At 58.7% G+C, this 20692-nt stretch overlaps 1 protein-coding gene across 3 annotated transcripts in view; it reads left to right on the top strand.

Moving 5' to 3' along the window:
- The window catches only part of TBC1D22A (TBC1 domain family member 22A), a 290784-nt gene that overhangs the window by 108272 nt on the left and 161820 nt on the right, over window positions 1-20692 (top strand). For all 3 annotated transcript variants that reach the window (XM_044226642.1, XM_044226644.1, XM_044226643.1), the window contains exon 8: window positions 9586-9700. In XM_044226642.1, coding sequence (XP_044082577.1) covers window positions 9586-9700 — 115 coding nt within the window. The remainder of the gene's footprint in view (window positions 1-9585; window positions 9701-20692) is intronic.

Genomic DNA, 20692 nt, shown 5'->3' with positions numbered 1-20692 from the left:
TGTATCGTCATTGGAGCCGTTTCCGGTCGTTCTGTGTTTTCACTGAGCGCCCCCGTCCTCGCGGGGCGCCCTGCTTTTGGTCTTTTGGCAGATGACGCCGCTGCTCAGACTGAGCACGGTGCTGAATCTTGAGCTGGCACGCTGTGACCGAGCCCCCTCCCGTCTCCACGCCGGCTCCCGCGGTTGCCCTCGCGAGCAGCCGCCGTGTTTCCACCTGTCCCGCCACGGTGGCCCCTAAGACACCCGAGTCTCCGCCAGATGGCATGGTGGGGGCTGTGACCCCCTGAGGAAGTGCAAGTGCACGTGCAGGCCTGGGTGTGGTCTGTGTCCTCAGCACTGGGCTGTCAAAGGGTGGCCACGGACAGGAGTGCAGGAAGCAGAAGGGTCCTATCTTGCCGTCCATCTAGTCCGTGTGTGTGTGTGTGTGTGTGTGTGTGTGTGGTGCCAGCCTTGTTCTGGCCGTGTGCAGAGCCGGAGGATACATCCCCAATCAGGGTGCTTTGTGGGGACACTTGACTTTGGAGGATAACACTGAGTTGCTGATGTTGCTCTGTGTCCCAGTTCTGGGATCCTCTGTTTCCCGACCTGGTCCTCCAGCAGCCTTGTAAGAAGAGTGTCCTGACTGCTGGGCTGGGCTGTCCCGCCTCCCCCATGGCCCTGCCTTGCACCCTGCTGGCAGGCTGCACAGGCCTGGGGGCCCTGGTGGTGCCTGTGGTGCCGGCCACGGTGTAGATGCTGGAGGTTGGCTTCCAGCCCCAAGCTCAGCTGCCTTGGCCACGTGGCAGCAGTGCTGTCCTGTCGCCTCCCTGTGCTGGCCCCGGGGCAGGTGCTGGACAGGTGCTAGCCCAGTGCCCCATGCCTCCTCGGGCCACTGCTGGCTCGCTCCGCCTGATTCCTGGCTTGGTCCCTCTGGCTTTTGGCCCTTGACTTCGGTGACCTGCTGGCTCCTGCTTTGCCTTGGCGGGACTTCTCGCTAGCTCTGGCCTCTGTCACTCTGGGGAATTGGGCCTGGTCAGTGAAAGGCCTGGCTGTGGCCAGAGTACCCTGTTTTCCTGGCGCCTTCCTCAGTAGGGCGCGGGAGCACGGGCAAGAGCTTCTCGTCCTCGGGGTTACATCGTCAGTGTGGGCGGACCTTGGTGACTGTCCTTCAGAAGAGTCCTCTGACTTCGTTTGTAGTTGAGACCATGTCGGAGTGAGGGCCCTGGGGATGGAGCAGCCAGCAGGAGCGAAAGCCAGTGCCCAGTTTGCCCCCAGGCCCATCGCTGGGTGTGAACTCAAGGGAACTGGTGCTTGTACCCTTTAAAGGGTCATGTTCCAAGCCTGCTTGGAAGCGGTTTTAGGAAAAGCCCTTCTGGTGCTGTCTCTTGCCAGCCTGAGTGCAGGGGCTCGGAGGGGGCTTGGCGCGTGCTGTGAACGGGAGCGGCGGGTATCGGGCGCAGGTGAGAAGCCCCCCAGCGTGCATCCCCCTGGGTTGGGAACGGCAGCCCCTTGCCTTACGACTTGCTCTAGTGATGTCTCGTCTCTGGGGAGCTCATTATGACATTATGATGACAGGCACATGGAAAAATATTTTCGGGGTAACCCTCAGAGGTCCTGTCCTGATGTGCTCACGGTCGCACTTGCTGTCCTGGTCCGTGTCGCGGGGGCGGGATCTAAGGTGGGGTGCGCTGTCACTTGGGTCTTCACAGACCTTTTTGGGGACGGGGCCTAGGGTCCGTGAGACGGGGAGCTGGCAGAGGGAGGCCGTGGGCACCCTGGGGCCCCACGGGACAATCTTGGGTGGTTCGGAGAGTTCTGAACGATGCTGAGGGACTCGGACTCTGACCTGTGTTCGTTGTCGTCATCTCAGACACAGGCAAAGCAAAGTCGGATGACATGATTTAAGACAAAAGATCCAGGATAAAACCGCGGTCAGTGAAGAGAAAAAAACAAAGAGTAAGCAGCCCTCAGCCAGCAACGGCGCGCATCGTTTCTGATGTGGGCCTCGTCCTGCCCATCAGGTCTGCAGCCTGGCCTGCGGTCGCTCCTGGAGCAGCCCCGAGGGGATGGGCCAGTCAGGCTGCTGCTAGATTTAGGTCTGGGACAGGTGTCCCGTAGCAGCCCCGTCTCCCCGGGCCGTGGGGCCCCTGTCCTGCTCCAGCCCCTGTGACCAGCCCCCCTGGAAGGCAGCAGGGCCAGGAGCTGGCAGGGGGCCTGGTCGCGGCCGGAGCTGGGGCACGAGGGACCCGTGGGGCCCTCAGGAGGGACTGCTGGGATTCTGGCTGCCTGCGCGTCCTGCCGGCCCCCTCCGCCGAGGCCCCTTCGCCCGGCTCCCCTCCGCGGGACTCCGTCCTCAGCTGGCCGCTCAGGACTCTGTTCCCTCCACGTTCCGGGTTTATGAGCTCCGAGGGTCACCAGGCGTTTTCCCTACCGGGAATCTTTTTGACGTTATTGCAATGATTGGAAAGTTCTTTCCTCTGGGGAGTCTAGGCCAGGCTGCACTGTCGCCTCGTGCGGGAGCGGCTTCCGCCCGCGCCCGTGGAGAGAGCGCTGCTGCGGCGCGCTCTGTGGGTGGCGTCTGGCCGAGCCGCGGGCCGAATCGGGCGTGGAGGACTGGGGGTGCCCGCCGGGCCAGGGGTGCGGGCCCGGGGCCTCCAGGTGCTCTGGTCGGAGGTGGGGCCACCCGTGGCTTCCTGGTGTGTCCCCGGTGTGGCAGGACAGTCTGACAGGATGAAGAGAGGCTGAAGGACATTTAGGCTGGTTACTTGCCTTCCCTTCTCTCTTCCTGACAAAGAAACATCAATCCTGGCCTTTTTCTTGTTTTCGAAATTAATGGCTATTGTTAGAGGGAATAGTCCGCGGGGAGATGAGTGGCGTGGGCGCAGCGCCGTGGGACAGCCGGAGCCGGGTGCACACTCGGAGCACCTGTCGGGGCCCAGCGCACGTGAGCCCACTGTGGCCCGCACAGGCGACTCCGTCTGCACGGACGCTGGCGAGCAGCCAGCGCGGCGGACGTCACTGGGCGCCGCTGTCCTGCAGGCGGTGTGGTCCCCGAGGAGGAAGCGCGGCTGCTTCTCCAGCGGGTGAGGGGCTGGTGCCCATGGGGCGGCCGTGGGTGCCTTGCCTTGTGCTCGCCTGGTGCCCGCTTCCTGGGCGCGGACTTGGACTTGGGGCAGGAGCGTCTTCTGACGACGAACATGAGTTCCCCGCACTCGGGACCAAGAGTCTTCCCGAGCCCTGCGTTGTCCCCTGGCCCCCCCGGCCGCATCCCCATCTGCTCTCTGCTCCTCCCGCCTCAGTTCCCGTCTTTACAGCTCGCCCGTCGCCTCCGCTTCGGGGCTTCCTGTGCCATGGGCTGCCCCCACCGCTCCCCGGAGTGGAGCAGAGTCTCCGTGGCCCCCGGCCCGCTTCACCTCTTCCCAAGGGGGGGGCCCTGACGTCCCCGCGGTTTGGCCTCTGAGGAGCTGGGCCCGGAGCACCTTTGAAGGAGAAACAGAAGGGCGATGCGGGTCCGCACCCAGGGGTAGTCTGAGATCTTGGTGCAGCAGGAGGGTCCGGGGCCCACCGGAGGGGTGGACCTCGGAGAGCAGAGGCGAGTGGGGGCTCAGAGAGGAGGGTGCGGGTCCCGGATCATTCACGCCTCGCTTCAGCCAGACAGAGTTCCAGGGTTTTCCTTGGCGCTGGCTCCGTGCCAGGACCGAGGGCACAGGGTGGACAGGATGCAGGACGACCCTTCCTCAGGGGCTCACGGGCGAGAGGCTGAGCTGCTGTCCCAGCTGGGGTGGTCCAGGAGGTTGGCTCTCAGGAGGTGGCGTTGGAGCTACGACCTGATGCTGGAGATCTGGGGCACCGGGGGTGTCGGAGTGGGGCGCTGCCGACGGAAGGAGCCAGTGTAGACGCCTTGGGGTGGGGACAGAAGCGGCTGGTTTGGTGCAGGAGGACCCAGTGGAGGCGAAGAGGTGGGGAAGGGAATGGCAGGTCCGGCCCTTTGGAGTCCTGGCCAGGAGTTTGCATTTATCCTCTGGGTCTCGGGCAGCCACGGCGACGCACGGTGTGACCTGCTGTGTGTTACCAGCTCCTCTGCCGCTCTGGGGGGCGTGGGGGGCAGGGTGTGAGCCGGGAGACCAGCCAGGAAACCGTCCCAGGGAGCCAGACACGAGATGATGGCCAGTAGCTGGTGGTGGCGGAGCCGAGAGAAGGGGCTGGGGGTGCCTGTTGTGGGGGTGCGGTGGTGCTGCGGACATAGGGAGCCCCACTCTCTACGGCCCGGGGGCTGGAGCCCTGGGGCTGACGACCCACAGGCATGTGTCTCTCTGTCTCTCTTCTTTCTTTCCTAAAGATTTTGTTTATTTGTTCGACAGAGAGAGCGAGAGCAGGAACACGAGCAGGGGCAGTGGGAGAGGGAGAAGCGGGCTTCCCGCCGAGCAGAGAGCCCCATGTGGGGTGCGATCCCAGACCATCTCTTTAGGGGCAGAGCCGGATTTGCATCCGTCGTCACAAACCTCCACGGCTGGCTGCGTTCTTTTGATGCTTTAGCCCGTCTGTCTTGTTAGAAGCCATTTGGGGCACCTGGGGTGGGGGCTCAGTCGGTCAAGCATTTGCCTTCAGCTCAGGTCATGATCCCGGAGTCCTGGGATCGAGCCCCGCGTTGGGCTCCCTGCTCAGTGGGGAGCCTGCTTCTCCCTCTGCCTCTCCCCCTGCTCTGGCTGCTGCTCCCCCTCCCTGTGCCCTCATGCTCGCTGTCTCTCATAAGTAAATAAAATTTTTAAAAAATGCTATTTTTGTTTATGCTTGAACCCCTTGTCCCTTTATTTACATGTTACTGGGATTAAAGCCTTAAAAGTATAATTTCCAGGTTTTCGAGAGCGATCAAGTAGAGTTAAATTTAAATAATTTGAACTACATGATGGATAACTCCTTAATTAATGGGAAATCTAAACTCTGAACGTTCTCCCAAGGTCCCGCAGACACAGGGCCCTCTTCGGCTGTGAGCGTGCGGGCTGGCCTGCGCTTCTGGAAGCCCTGCACAGGGGCCCTGATGCAGGGCCAGTAGGTAATCACTGGGTCGTTGGCCCCTTTACAGACAGCTTTGCAAGCACATGCGCGGTCTCTTTGGGACCAGAAAGGCTCGGCTGCCCCCTCCTGCCGCTTTGCTCAGTCCCGTTTGCCAGACGCGTCTACCCCAGTGCTTCCCTGAGTTTCCCCAGGTAGTGTCCCACGGAGCTTGGTCCATCTCAGGACGAGAACTCTCTGTGAGGAAAGCTTCGGGACTGTGTCAGGAGCCCTGGCCAGCAGGTCTCCCCTTGCTGCTGTCTCAGAGCTGCTGTGGCCTCTGGGCCCACGAGTCGCTCCACTTGCCTGCGCGGCACTGGCTGCACTGAGAAGACCCACGTCCCCTCCGCATTCCTGCCGCATGGGGCCGGCTCGGTCAGCTCGCCGGCTTTCCGTGCCGGGAGCGCCAAGGGGAAACCTGCGTTCCTGCTTGTAGTGGGGTTAGGGGGTGTGCGCGCGTGCACTTGTGTGTGTGTGTGTGTGTGTGTGTGGGTGAGAGAGAGAGAGAGAGAGGGAGAGAGAAGAGAGAGAACGCGATAGCCAAGTGCTCTGAAAGTCTGGGCCTTAGTTAAAGGGTGGGGGGGCTCCACGGCTGACATGGCCGCTCCCCAAGGTCGTGGGTTTGCAAAGCAGGAAAGGAAACTTCTGGGCCCTGAGCTCCAACTTTTCCTCCAGCGCACGTAGACACGCACACACACGCACATGGACCACACACCAGCCCCCCCCCCCACGGACCACACATCTGTTTGTACACATACCTCATGCCTGCGCACAGACACGCACACACCACACACCTGCCCACACACCTCCTGCATCTGTGCCCATGCACGTGTGCACCCGGGCCCTGCTGGGGTCGTGCAGGCAGCTTGCTCCCCAGCTCATCCCCGTTGCTGTTTCTTTCCTACCGCACTTCTGTCACTTTCTCCTTTTTGACTTACACATGAAAACAACTCTTGTGGACTACAGACCAGTGGTGGCATTCTGTAATCCTCACGAGAGCCCTGTTTAGTCGGACACCAGCACGGACTCCAGCTCTGCTGCTCCGCACTGTGGTGCTTACCCCACCGTGCTGGAGTTTCGTCATCTGTGTGAACCACTGTTTCTGTGTAGTGACATCGCTGCAAACCTAACACTCCAACAACACACACTTACCGTGTTTGTTGTCTTGCAGCTTTTGTGGGTCGGGAGTCTGGGCATGTCTCAGCTCACGATCTCCCCAGATGGCAGTCAGGCGTGGTCTGGGCTGCAGACTCATCCGAGGCTTGACTGGGGAAGGATCCACGTGCACACCCACGTGGTTGCTGGCAGGACTCGGTGGCTGGTAGGCTGTGGAGAAGGGGCCTGGGTTCCCCGCTGCCTCTAGGAGGCCCTTTGTTTCTCAGCACACGGCCCTTTCCGTGTGCAGCTCAGGGGATGGTAGCCCGTGTCCTGGAAGCCAGCAGCGACAGCGTCTCCTGGCAGGACAGGTGTCATCTTAGGTGACATTGTCATGCACATCCTGTCCCTGTGCAAAGCAGGTTGTAGGGCGTGGTCACACTCGGGGAAGGGACCAGAAGAGTGTGTACACCAGTAGGTGGGAGGTGGGGCACAGAGCCTTCTCGGGGCTTGTCTGCCGCGTCATCTGGCGGTGGGGTAGTAATCGTACCGGCCTCGACATCTAGAGGGGGACGAGCTGATAGGAGGTGGTGAGGCCAAGAGCATCTCATCGATGTTAGCAGCTGTTGTGAGCACGGGAGCGCTGTTGTTACTGGCTTAGGTTGCTTACTGAAGCCCACGTTTGCACCGTGGAATCCAGGGCTGTCTCCGGTGATTCCTTCCTGCCCTCAAGGCACCCCTCCATCTCTCCTTTGCCCTCAGGGGCTTCCAGAACGCGGTGTGTACCACGTGGGGCCCTTCCATCCACGTGTTTGTGGGGTGACGCTTCTGCTTTGTTCCCAGCCCTCCTCAGGCCTGGTTGTCATGTGGTGACCACAGAGGTCCTTGCTGCCCGCATTGGGTCCCCAACCTGCAGGGCGCTGCCGACAGTGCTCCCTTGCAGCATGAGGGTGTCTGTTGTGGTGCTCTGCTCCCTTCCAGCCTGGGAGCCGCTTTCAGAGCAGACTGACCCTGTCGCTGGGTGCCCTGTCTTGAGGGGAGCCTTGTGTAGGGGACAAGGGCCATGTGAGCAGTGGCCCAAGGCGTGGCCCGATCCATTCCTGGGTGCTCCCAGGGCCATCTGAGCATCGCCCTATGCCAGGGAAGCAGGCTGTGCTGGGACCGGAAGGAGCCAGACTCTACAAGAGAGGCTCGGGTCACAGCAGGTGAATCCCCGTCTCTTGGCCGATTGTCTTCCCTGTGGGTCTCAGGTGGGGGGGGCTGCCCGGGGAGCGGACGGTGGGAATGCAGGGCCATCTCCACTATCAGGCTCCCCTGCTCTTGGCCACGTGGTGACTGAGCATGCATGCGAGTGAGTCCCCCCGCCTTGCTGGTTGTCTTTGCTAGAACTTTCTAACATGGGATAGAAGTCTGCCAGGAGCTGTACCCATGTTTCAGGCTGTCCTTGGTGAGCTGCTCTGCTGACTTCATGGCTCTTCACGGCTCTGTGTGCTGAGTTGTCACGGGTCTGCCCTGCCTGGCGCGGCTCCTGCTCGGCCTCCAGCAGCCTTGTCCTGCCTGCTCTCTGCCGCCGCTACGGTCTCGGCGCTGCCTGGGTCCTCACTTCCCTGGCCGGCCTCCACCCTGTGCACGGCGAGGAAAGGCCACGTGCAGTTAGGACACTGTTTCGGGCCTTGCCTGTGTCCAGGTGCCCGGGCGAGGCCGTGACTGCTGCGTGACTGCCCAGGGGCTGGGGTGGGGGTGACTGGGGTCTGTGAGAGGGGTCCTCTTGTCCCTGTCTGACCACTGGGCCACTGTCCTGGCGGGTCATCAGGGCGAGGGCACTTGACGTGGTGGTGCAGTGCCGGCCCCGTGGCGTCTGCACAAGAGAAATGGCAGATGGGCCACATGTTGAGTGGTTTTGGTTTTTTGCTTGTTTGAATATTCTTGCTAGTTCTCGCTGGAAAGCGGTTGTAAAAGGAGACACGTGTATGGACGTATGTGTGTGAACGCCTGAGCAGCTGCCTTGCTGGGACAGGCTCTGTGCCGAGGTGCCCCGGTCTATGTGGTGGTTACTGGTACTTATTGGAGCAGTGGTGGGTGGGGTCCTCGGGCGGGCACAGGCTGGGGGCCTGGATTCTAGGGCTGGTGGTGTCCCCCGTTGACCGCGGACCCTGCATTGAGAGACTTCCCCATCTAGACCCTGGGGCCCCCGCTGCAGAGCTGGGTGGGTGCTGATTTGGGGCTGCACGCCAGAAGCTCGGGGAGATTTGGGAGGGAGGGCAGTGCAGGGAGGGGCTGACCTCCTCGGAGACACACGCGGTTAGCCCTGCAGGCTGGACTTGTTTGGAAATGGGGCAATTCACGCTCTGTTTGGGTATCTGCTCCTTGAGCCTGCCCCGTGTGCCTTCCTAGCCTGAGGCCCAGGTCAGCAGTGAGGGTGTAGTAAGGAGAGAGCAGCCTGAGGCACTGCTGTGTCCCCGGCCTGGGTGACGGAGCGGCTGGTGGCAATGGCCCTGCAGTAGGTCACCTGGTTGGTGATGACTGTGCAGTGACTAAAACATCCATTAAAACACCAGACCAAGCAAGCGCATGGGTACAGAGAGCAGAATGGTGGCTGACAGAGGTCGGGGTGGCTGTGGGTGAAGTGGGGGGGTCAACAGAAAGGAAGTCGGGGATGGAGTGTGTGGTGTGCCAGCGTGCCTCAGAGTTTCTAAGAGATCTCAAAAGTCCTCATCGCGAGAAAAGAAATTTATAGCTGTATGGTGACAGGTGTTAATTAGACTTAGTATATTACAGAAGATCATTTTTGTAGTATATACCAATATCGAGTTACTATTCAAATATTATACACCCGCAACTAACGGAATGTTAATGCCGGTTCTGCCTCACTGAAAACAATCTGTTTACCGTACAAGGGATATTCAGAGCATCTTTCCCTGTATCACCCCCTGCCCTCCACCGTGCCCTGACCCCAGCCCCCTCCCCCCACCATGCTGCCTGTCTTCTCTCCATGCACCCATCCGTCCGTGCGCGCACCTGCCCGTGTGCCTGCCCACGCGCCTGCCGGGCCCTCTGCTCTCCCGTCCCTCCAGGTGGAGGGAGTGTGCACCCAGAGGCCAGTGCTGAGGCCTGTGCTGTTTGACTGTCTGACCAAGTCCTGGCAGCCGTGTGCAGTCTCTGCCCGCAGGGCCCGGGGGAGCCCAGTGTGGCTTCTCTGGGGGCCAGCTCGTGTGGCAGGGCTGAGCCCGGGGCTCAGGGAGACACTGCAGCTGCTTCTAAGTCAGTAAGAAGTTCAGATAACGGGAATTTTATGAAAAAATTAAGTAGCAATTAATACTTGTTTACAGTTTTACTTTGAATAGTAGAGACAGTGAAAAATGTTGGTTGTGTGTATGTATTTTGAGGGAAAGAATGCGTACGTGTTAAAGTTTCTGATGTATTTACTCTCGCTTCACCACCTGTTCAATTTTCTTGCAGATTTTTGAAAGGATATTGTTTATATGGGCGATACGTCACCCTGCCAGTGGATATGTTCAGGGGATTAATGACCTTGTCACTCCTTTCTTTGTAGTCTTCATGTGCGAACACATAGGTAAGACCATATCATGATGTTTCTTTCTCGCAGACTTTGAATGTGAACTTTGGCGGCCTTGCCGCGTTACTATGCACCAATGTTGAGAGGTGCCATTAAGTTAAATGTTGTAATGACAACTAAAAATAGAAATAATAGATTTCTCATTGATGCCAGCTTTAAAAAAAGTCTGTAAATTCACGTGTTGACCTGCGGAAGAAGACATGAAGACGCGGTTTCTCTTCTTACTGTTGTCTTTGTGATGACGCACGGGCGGTGTGGTTTTGCTGTGGCGACCGGCCGAGCACTGGCTTCCTCGGGGTGGTTTGCGTGCATTGGGTCAAGGTGATGGAGCGGTAGTCGAAAGTTCTGCTGACAAGCTAGAACCCGAGCCCGCTCTCACTGCCTTCTGCAGCTCGCTGTCTCCTTCCCACCTCGGATATATGAGCAGCGGCTCATCTTCCGGGAATGTTCATTGCAGCAACATAATTGGTTTCACGGAGACTTGGGTTGGGCCACGCGCGCTCTCTGAGGGCTGGGCATTTCTTCCCAGTCAGTTACGGCAGGCCCCGTAATACCACCGTACCTGTATGAACACGTGTCAAGTTTTAGAAAAATTCTGGAAATATAAGGGTGGGATCTACTTTTTAATTTATCTGTGGATAAAAAGTAAATAACCAAAGGAGGGATTTGCTGTTTGCGTGTAGCATTTTTATTTAAACCCTATTTTAATTTGTCTTACGTGAACCTTCCTGACTTGATATTTGTTTGTTTTGATGAGGTTGTGTCTCCAGCCACTTCCACTTCCCATCCTGGGCGCCGTCCAGGGGAGGAGGTTTGGCCGGGACCGATGACCCTCCGAGCACGAGAACATGCCCGTTCAGTGCGTTTTGTCGCAACCCCTCACGCTGTTTGCGCTGATGATTTCAGACGAGATCGGGCGCGTTCAGGGTGGTATGGCCGTAGACTGCGCTGATGATTTCAGAGGAGGTCTTCCATTGCTAATCAACTGACGAGGACCACCGTGGCCCCCTCCAATCAGCTCTTATGTGTGGGGCAGGGGGAGGGGCGGGCGCTCTTGCCTTTCTGCTGCTTCCTCCCGCGCTTGACAGATAATGAAAATGTTCTTAATGATCCTAGAACAGTAGGACCTGTCAGTAGACTTCAGGGTTGTTAATTGAAAGAAGAAGTTCAGCTGAGATGTGATTAGAGAATTGATATTCCATGTTAAATAGACCATTTAATTAATGTGGTAAGTAAGTTTGTCTTAAGTACTTTACCACTGGCTCGTGTCGGAAGACCTGAGCCATCCTTACTGCATCGGCCTGAGTCGTCAGCGAGGGGGCGTGAAGGGGCTGGGCTGTGGGGTCATGGTCCAGAAGAGAGGCGCACCGGAGGAGATGGGATCTGGGCTCTTTCCCTGCCTCCCTGTGGCCCCCCACACACGTGTGTACACGCACATGTCCCGGGACACGTCTGCTCACGTTCACACACGCACCAGGACACACGTGTGCATTGAGTGGGTGTGCGGGGGTTTGGGGACATTTGTACGGAACACACGGTTTATTTTAGGCAGTTGGCGGTGTCATGAAGTGGACATACCTTGCTTCTCGGCCTTCAGAGACCGCTGGTGGCGTGCGCTCTTCCAGCTCTTGCCGTCCGGGCTCGGGCGTGTTCACCTGTTGGTGCGGGTCCAGCCCTCCTTAACTCTAGGAAGCCTCAGGCCCGTGGAAGTGGTCTGGAGCCCTGCCCGCCTGCCCCCGGGCAGAAGTACGGTCATCCACACTGACCTTTGGGGGCGTGCGCTGGGGCGCCGGTCTTGGGTGGAGTGCTGGGGCGTGGAGACCTTGTCCGTTCAGGTCACCCCGTGTGGAGCGGGCACCTCCTGGCCCCCGGGAGGCGAGCGAAGCAAGTGTGGGTCCTGCCCCCTCGAGCTCGTGGTTACAGCAGGAAGACAGACTTGAAACCGGTCATGAAGGACGTGAACGGAAACAGACATTCGTGTTATCTGGAGGTGTGTGGGGTGCGGGACAGCGAGCCCGGGCGAGGGTTCGGAGGAGCCTTTCTGGCTTCTGTGTCGCGCCGGCTGCCCGCTGTGATCACTAGCGGGGGCGTCGCTGCAGGGGTGGCGGGAGTGCAGCTGCGGGGCTGCAGGAGGTGCTGTGACGCTGGGCGCAGTGACGAGGGAGGACGGTCCCCACGGGGTGAGTCCCGGCGGGCACTCGGCCGCATCTGCTGGGCACAGGGAAGCCCGGGCGCGTGTCCGGCCTTGTGGGCCGCGGCTGCGGAGACGGGAGGCGCTGCGTGGAGGCTCAGAGGCGCGGGTATGTGTGTCAGCAGCCGCCGGGCCGAGGTTGTGCTTTGCGGGGTTTGTAAGCGGGTAAATGTCGGGTGCTCGGCTTCCCGAAGGTCTGGAGAATGCAGTTTCTTCGTCCCCCACCCGGGTGTTACTGTTTCTGCCCGACAATAGTTCCCTCGAGATAGAGCTGACCCACCGTAAAACTCACCCGCTGCGAGGGAGACGTTCGGTGGCAGTTGGGGTACTCACACGGCAGCCGTTGCCCAAATTCCAGGAGCTTCTCACCATCCTGAAAAGCACTCCTGCCCCACAGTAGCCCGCAGCCCTCCCCCGTCCGCCCGCCCTGCACAAGCACACCTCGGCTCTGTCTCCTGGGCTGCCTCTTGGACATCTCTGGGAAATGGCATCAAACGGCGGGGGGTCTTCTGAGACCAGCTGCTCGCGTTGGCACGTTCAAGGTCTGTACGGGCAGCAGGTGCCGGCACCCCAGTCCTCGTGGCCGGGCGGCCTCTCGCTGCATGGCTTCGGCACACTGTGCCCCTCCTCAGAGCCCTGAGTGGACGCTTGGTTCTCTCTGCTCTGGTTATCACGAGCACTGCTGCTGTGAGCCCCTGTGTGCTGGTGTAGACGCCCGTTTCCATCCCTCCGGGCATCTGTGTACCCAGCGGTCAGATGGCAGCCACGGCTCCACTGATGTTCCCGCCAGCGGCCCGGGAGGGTCCCCGTGGGCCCACAGCCTTGCCAGCATGTGCTACGGCTTTGTTTTTCTCAAAGCTGGTGGGAGTTACAGGCGTCCCTTCTGACCTGTGAGTCCTGTGACTCACTTCTCCCTCGCCACTGTGCCACCGTGTCGTCTCCCTCCTCCTCTCCTGGTAGCCCCGTCAGTTTCTGCTCCTCGAAGCAGCAGCTGTGTCTCCCGTGTGCTTATGCTCGGCGCAGACTGGAAGCTCGGCAGGCCCCAGGTCGAGTCGGATCCCCGCAGGGTTTCGGTGTGTGTTGTGTGGTTAGAACGCACGGTTTTCAGCGTGTGAGCGCTCGGGTTAGTGGAGCCGGGAAGTGGAGGCAGCATGGCAGAGAGCCAGAGCCTTGACCTCGACAGCTACACTGTTGACAAGGGGAGCCTGGGTTTATGTCTCTTGGCAGCCACGCAGGGAGAGCTGGGGAAGGAGCTCCCCCTCTCTCCATCCCTGCACTCACTCTTCCCATCTGAGTGGGGGCTGCTCAGCTGCGGGGGGCGTCTTGCATCTGCCTGGGCCCATTGCCGTGCCTCTGGGTGGAGTCATGGTGTTGCCTGTTTCCGATGCCTTCCCGTGGTGGGCCCTCCTCCGTGCCTCCTGCTGCTTGTGCCAGGCCTCGAGCGAGCCCGGCCTCTTCTCCGGGCTGCTGGCTGGGAAGCAGACTTGGCTCTGGTTTCTTCCTTCCCAGGCTCTGGTTGGCATGTGGGTCCCAGTGGCTCATCTGGCCTTGAGCCTGAGCTGTGTTTCTCCACCTGTCCTCTGTGTCAGGCCCCTGTCGGTGGCTCCTTCCTGTCCTGTACGTGTCCTGGCAGGCAGGTGCAGGATGGGGCCAGGCCCGCGCCGGCCCTCCTGGGTACCTGCTACTGGGTCTAGTTCCTCTTTTCTCTTTTCTCTGTGCATTGTAATTACTTACTTGAGGGCATATTATGTATAAAATTCTGTGTTGTGCTTTCTTCCCGCTTAACCTTATAACAAGCTTTTCTCTATATCATTAAGAACTCTTTGTAAAGATCATTTCTACCTCCTGCACATAATATTCCATTGAGATAATATAGCATAATTCATGAAACCCTTCAACTGTTGTTGGATTTTTTTTTTTTAAGGCTTTTTCCCTCCAGGCATGGTGTAATTTTAAAGTAAAGACTGTATTTTTCAGGCAGCAACTGTCATATTCCTTTTAACAGTGTTAAATTTGATTTAGAATTAAGAACCATTCCCTTATGTTGCATTGCACAATTTAAGCAGAGAATTATATTTTAGTTTTAAATATTTTCAGCAGAGTGAAAAACAAAACAGCATCCCCCAGCCCCCATCCTCTGTGCTATTAAATTTAGAAACAGTTCTGTTGGGGCACTTTGGAGGGACACCTCAGGCTGACGGCGTGTGGGTTGGGTGTGTGGGAGAAACGGCCAGGACGGCGAGGGGGTTTTTGTGCACTGGTTCTCTTTATCAGCATATGTAGGCTTCGATCGGCTTGATTTTGGTGTCATTTTCTCTTAAGATAAATTACTGTCGACAGCAAATATGGAAAGGAACTGGAATAAACAATGTATTTACTTAAGAAAATTAAGAATGTGCATTTTTATTTCCTGTATGTGAGTCAGAATCTCAAAAGTACGGGTTGTCTTTCAGTACGTCAGCTTTGCTCCGAGAAGACGGCATTTGCTCCACGCAGCCTGGGCTTGCAGGGCTGGGATTAGTGCAGGAGCCCAGGGGAGTCCGTTCCCACAGCCAGGTGGGCCGCGTGGGGGAAGGCACGTGGGGGATTTGTGAGCCACCGAAGGGGAGCGGTGTGGTCATTCTTCCTTGTTTCCACTCTCGGAGTATAAATTGGGCTCTGGTGACAGTGGGGGAGGGAAGGGCTGCTGCCACTGGTGAATTATTTCAGAAATTGGGGCCTTCACTTCCCTGTTTGCGTTGAAGTCTAGTCTTGTTGCATTTCATTTTCTCCACGGGCCGCACGAACCGGAGCTGCGGCTCGGAGCCTCTCCTGCGTGGCTTCCGTGCGTGCTTGTCATGGCGCAGGTGCCTGGTGCTCCTGCGTTGTTCGCCGAGAGCGTCTGAGAACGGGGTGTTCGTGTAGACGTTCTGGTTCCACGTGGGAACGCAGAGGGCAGAGGGCCCTGGGGATTGCGGTGTTAGAGCCCGAGACGGTCCCCTGCAGGGACAATAAGGTCCCACGTCCTTGCAAAGCTGGTGACTCACATGGAGTCCTATTTTCCATTTAAAAACGTGTTGATTATGTAAGTAACGGACTTGTTAAAAGGTAGAAAACTCAGTGACGGTGTGAGTCCACGTCTCAGAAGCTGTCACTGGCTCGTCTTTGTTAATTTCCTTCTGGCCTTTGTGTCCATGTACTTTTATTTATTTATTTTTTTTCCACGTGGTGGCAGTTATGTTATGCACACGCATTTTAATGTTGCTTTTTGTTTGATGTATAAGCATCTTCCAAAGCCATGAAACTTTTTTTGAAATGTCTTTTTTAAAAGATTTTTAAAAAAATTTATTTGTCAGAGGGAGAGAGAGAGCGAGTGAGTGCACAAGCAGGCAGAGAGGCAGAGGCAGAGGGGGAAGCAGCCTCCCCGCTGAGCAGGGAGCCCGATGCGGGGCTCGATCCCAGGACCCTGGGATCACGACCCGAGCCAAAGGCAGAGGCTTAACTGACTGAGCCACCCAGGCGCCCCATGAAATGTCTTTTTGATAAATAATGACACATGACTTCCCATGATGGGTGGGAAACCGGTCAGAAGGTCAGTGAGCAGCTAGAAAGCAGACTAGGAGGCTGAACAGTAGCTAGACCTCACCTATGTGTGGAGCCGGCACCCAGGAGCAGCAGGACGCATGCCCTTCCCAAGCGCGTAGGGAATTGTGTCCGGGATAGAGTACGTGCCGGGCCGTGCGGGGAGCGTCAGCACATTTGAAAGGACGGGGTCATGCAGAGAGTGCTCTCCGACCTGGAGGATACCGAGTTCGGTATCAGTAACAGCAGGAAACGTGAAGGAATTGACAGACGTGTAGAGATAGGTGATGACTCAGAGAAGAAATCGTAAGGAGGATTAGAAGTAACTTTGAGATGATTGAAAAGGAAGACACAGCCCACCCAGACTTGTGGGGTGCGGCCGTGTGCGCTTGGGGAGAACCCGTCGTCGTCAGTGACTGTCTTAGAAAGATCATCTCAAATCGGTAACTTGACTCTAGGTTTAGAAACTACAAAAAGAGCGTCCCGAAGTCAAAACAAACAGAAGGAAGGAAACCAGGACTAGAACGGAAATAAGTGAAATAAGTGAAATAGTAGAAAAGCAATAGGGAAAACCAACCAAACCAAAGCTGGTTCTTCAGAAATACCAGCAGAGCGGACAAACTGCCGGCCGGCCGCAACGGGAAGAAGAGCCGGCCGTCCGCAGGGCCGCGAGGGGCCTTCCAGCTCAGGGAGAGGACGAGCTGACGAAAACGCGAGCCGAGCGTCTGCACAGACGCTTCTCCAGAGAAGACGGAGAAATGGCCAGTAGGCACGTGAAGAGAGGCGCGAGGTCGTTGAGCTTCAGGGGTGAGAACCCGACCCCAGTGGGACAGGCCATTTCATGCCCTCCGTGGTGGCCGGAATCAGCGAGGACCGCAGAAATGGGGACAGAGGTGCGGAGGACGTGGACGTCTGGGTGTTGTGGAGGGCGGCGCGGGTCTGGCGCAGTCCCCGCCCCCGGCGGACGGCGGGGTGTTTCACGGGACAGTTGGACACAGAGTCACTGTGTGAGCATCCACGGGAGTGCCGTTCGCACAGCCCGCGGGCGTGGAAGCCAGCCCAGACGTTCGCGAGCGACGCTCAGGGTAGTGGGGGGTGCACCCTGGCAGCGCGACGTCGCAGAGCTAGAGCAGAGAGCGTGAGGCGCTGACACACCGTTTCACGGGGGACCTGGGGACCGCACATGACATGAGCCGTGCCACGCAGCGTCCACGCAGCGTGGGCTCCACGGATACCGGACGTCCTGAGCAGGCAAAGCTCTACACACAGAACATAGATTAGTGGTCGCTTGTGTCTTGGGGACACGGTGGGGTCATGGGGATTGACTTTTCATGGGCACATGGTGGGAAGCATCCTAAAATTAGGAGTGGTAGTGGTTGCACAGTTTAGTGAACACACCGTGAGCCACTCTGTGTGCTGTGTTGCGTGGCGTTTGAGTTGATGCTCGGTAAAGCTCTTCAGAAAGAAAGGAAAGAGTTCGTGTCTTCGTCCGCGTGGGGGGCGGTGACAGAGCAGCAGAGCGGTCGCTTCCAGCGGCAGGAACTGGTCTCAGAGTTCTGGAGGCTGGACGTGGGGCAGCGCGCCAGCGTGGCCGTGCTCGGGTGCGGGCTGCTCCCCTGCTTGGGAGCCCACGTCCTCTCTCCTCGCCGGGTCCTCACGTGGTGGAGGAACCCTGGGGCCCCGTGGGGCCTGTACAGAGCACGACCCACTCGCGGGGGCTCCTCCCTAAGCACCTCCCCCAGGCCCCAGCCCCAACACCATCATCTCTGGGGGTCAGGACTCGACGTGTGGATTTTCCGGGGGGCATGGAGACATTCAGACCGTCTAGGGCTCTCGTTCCAGTGATAGGAGAGAGCGTAGCTTGGTGGGTTTCTGCTGGTGAACATCTGTGTGGTGTTTACGTTTCCACTGTTACTGGTAATACGTGTGGTGTCTGGAAATAAGTTCTTGATTGCATTTTGGACTGTTTTCTTGTCATGCATTCTTAGACGAGGCGTTTCTGCGTCATGCTTGTGAGTGTTTCTGAGTCTTAATGACCTTTTTAGGGTATCTTCCGTGAAGATGCTGGAGGGCCTACGCCCGCCGGCCAGCTGAGAGATGGCACGTCATTCCTGCCTCGGAGCGTTCCCAGCGTTGATTGCTAACGGGTCCCTGACTTGCCGACTGGAGGCGGCCCCACGTCTCAGTCTGTTTACACGTGCACTACACTCGCTCGTAGAGATTTTCGTATTTACGTGTGAGCCTGTTTGACATGGGCCAGAGCTCCAAGCTGTTAAGTGACTTGGAGAATTAATTGGAGAGCCAGAAGCAATTAATACACTCTCTAGTATTGACATTTGAGTGTTCAGCCTGCCAGAATCTTGCTCGGCTGGCCTAATTAGGAACTTAGGGAAGACCAGCGTGTGCGCGTGCGTGCGTGTGGGCAGGCCTGTGTACTGAGACCGGGAAGCCAGGGACTACGGTCCTCGTGCCTGGTGCGTGCCCGCACTGCAGGAACACGATGTTTCACCCACGGCCCTTCCGGTGACTTTGTTCTCGGGGAGGTTTGCTCCTGGGTCCCTGAAGCGTGCACATGCCCACCGGTCCTCACCCCGGAGGGCCAGCCAGCCCCGCACGCTGCGCACGGACCCCGTTTCCTGGGTCTGGGTCAGGAATCCTCGTGAGCAGTAAAGCTTTCTAGGACAGCCTGGGCCCACGGAAGGCTCTGCCACTTACATCTGAAGAACTTGCTCCTTCCGCAGATAGGAGCTCTCCTTGCCTTCTTACGTCCTGCCCTGTTAGAGTCAGAGAGTCACAGAATAGGTGTCAGGTGACACGCATCAGTGACTGTCCTCTTTGCTCTCCAGTGTCCCGACGTGTTTCTCTTGAATCCAAGGTGATCGTGAAAGTCCCAAGGCCACTTTCAGGCCAAGTTACTGCCAGTTTAGTCCCAGTGTCTTAAGCCTGTTTGCTCACACGTGCTGGCGTGCGGACCCTTCCAGTACTGTGCGTCACGTGGGCCGTTGGCGAGGCGGGGCAGCTCCTCCAGGGCGGGACCCTGGCCTGGGACCTGTGCCCCCACGGATGGCAGACAGTGCTGGACACGCCGCCCTGCTCGGAGTGCTGCGGCGGGGAGGCTGTCGAGGGGACGGTCTGTGCAGGGCGGCCGCTGCATGCGGCAGACCTGCTCACGGTGGGCGCGGTCCTCAGCGCTCTGACGCAGCTCCGGCTGGAGGTGCGCTTCTCCCTCTTCCGGGCTCTGGTGTGTCCCACGTTATTTTTATTTTACCCGTAGAAATTTCACTGGGAGTTCTTTTTAATTGATGGCGTTCAGTTAGGAGATCCTTAACGACATCTTCTGTGATCTGTTGTTTCCTTTGTATTCCCAGTTCTGTGCTACAGTTTGGGAAAAATCCCTGCTACACACTGAAGAATCGTGAAGGAGTACTCGTTCTGACCTTACAAGGCTTCCCTTCCGACTCTCGCGCGCGGCCGTGTGGGAGCCGTGTGGGAGGCCCGTGTGCTCTGTGGGGCTGGAGGGGGCTTGGTTCCCAGGAGAAGGGCACCGTCCTGGGCTCGCTGCATTGACGACTGCCTGCTTGGAGCCGTCACCCGGGCCATCCCTGTGGGACCCGCTTCATTACTGGGCCCGGGAGGCCCTGTGCAGTGGTGGGGCTGCCCGAGGCCACCCGTCAGGCCCCCCACCCCTGGGTCACCAGAGCCACCACCCCGAACTCCTGCCTTCCGGCGGCGTGCTGCCTGTCGGAGCAAAGCAGGAGGTGGACGGGTGCGGACTGCCATGCGGCGTCGGATTCTGCCCGCCCACTCCTCCGCACTGATGGTCCCGTGTGGCGCTGGCCCTCGGGCGCAGGGGTCCCGGGTGCGGTTCCGTGTGCTCGGAGTGGCCGGCTCCCCGGGCGGTGGCGGGAGCGAGGGGAGCGTGTGCGTGTCGGCTCCACAGACCATTCGTTTGAGGGCGGGCATTCACACGTTCCGAGCTCTGTGGCCGGGGTCTTAGTGTACTTGTATTTTCCCCTTCGTGTTCAGGGTTGTTTGGGGAGGGACAGCTGGGGACGGGTGGGTTGGCGGCAGCCCTCGTCCTTCGCTACTTGCATTTTCCCCTCCGGACTTTTTGATGTTCTGCCCAAGGCCCGCCCAGCCCCCATTCCTGTCTCGGAGCTGTTAGCATCCACACCGGGCCCAGCGTGTGGTGCTCCTTCCAGGACCATTTTTCCAAAAAAACTAGAGTCAGGCATGATGACAGCCCAGCGTCCCTCGGAGCAGGGAGCAGAGAGGTCGCGTTGAAGGAGAGTCAGGCCCCGGACGTCAGGTGGGCGTGTGGTGGGCGCGGGAGGCCCGGCGGCGCCGTGGCGGGGTCTGCGGGGCGCCGTGTGCCTTCCCCCGTGGGCGCCCCGCTCTGGGAGCTCTCGGGACTCGGCAGTCCTGCAGAAACGACTGCGGCATGCGGCGCCCCTGCTCTGCCCCGCCGCAGCCCCGGGCTCTGGGCGGCTTTCGGGCCCCCCTTTGATGACCTCCATCACCACGCGAGGTCTGCGGACGGGCAGGCAAGCAGAGCGTGAGGCGGGCCTGTCATCATTATGCATCTTCCTGTCGGACTCGGACAAGGGCTGTCAGGCAGCCGCTCAGGCTGTGACGGTCCCGAATAAGGAGCAGTGTGCGAGGAGGGGCCCGCAGGGCGCTCCTGCGTGCGCAGCCGGCGGAGCTGAACGGCCGTCCGGGGCTCTGGCCCGCCGGAGCGGAGCGTCTTACCCGCTCTGCCCCTCAGTAACTAGGCTCCACCGAGGGACCATTTAAAGTTTTGTTGACGGGGCGCCTGGGGGCTCCGTGGGTGAAGTGTCTGCCTTGGGCTCAGGTTGTGATCCCAGGGTCCTGGGTTCGAGTCCCGCGTCCGGCTCCCTGCTCACCGGGGTGTCTGCTTCTCCCTGTCCTTCTGCTGCCCCCGCGCTTGTGCGTTCTGTGTCTCTCGCGTGAATAAGTAAGAAACCTCCAAAAATCTGAAGTTTTGTCAGATTCTGTAAGTTTGTGATCATTCTCAAGATTCATATTTACACCTCACAAGCATAACGTTGGGTGTTTGGGGGCAGGGGGCAGGTAGGGTTCTCCAGCAGGCCTGTGATCGGGCCTGAGGCTACAGACATGTTCTTCGGTTTTGGAGAAGGGTGTTGACCGCCTGTGGACCTTCAGGGTCCATTTCAGTGCTTCGTTTTGGAGTTTACTGTTTGAACATTTCAAACTAT

This window comes from Neovison vison, chromosome 12 (genome assembly GCF_020171115.1).
Source record: "Neovison vison isolate M4711 chromosome 12, ASM_NN_V1, whole genome shotgun sequence".
Taxonomy (NCBI): domain Eukaryota; kingdom Metazoa; phylum Chordata; class Mammalia; order Carnivora; family Mustelidae; genus Neogale; species Neogale vison.
Note: the sequence above shows the minus strand (reverse complement) of the source record. Positions and strands in the feature narration are given on the sequence as shown.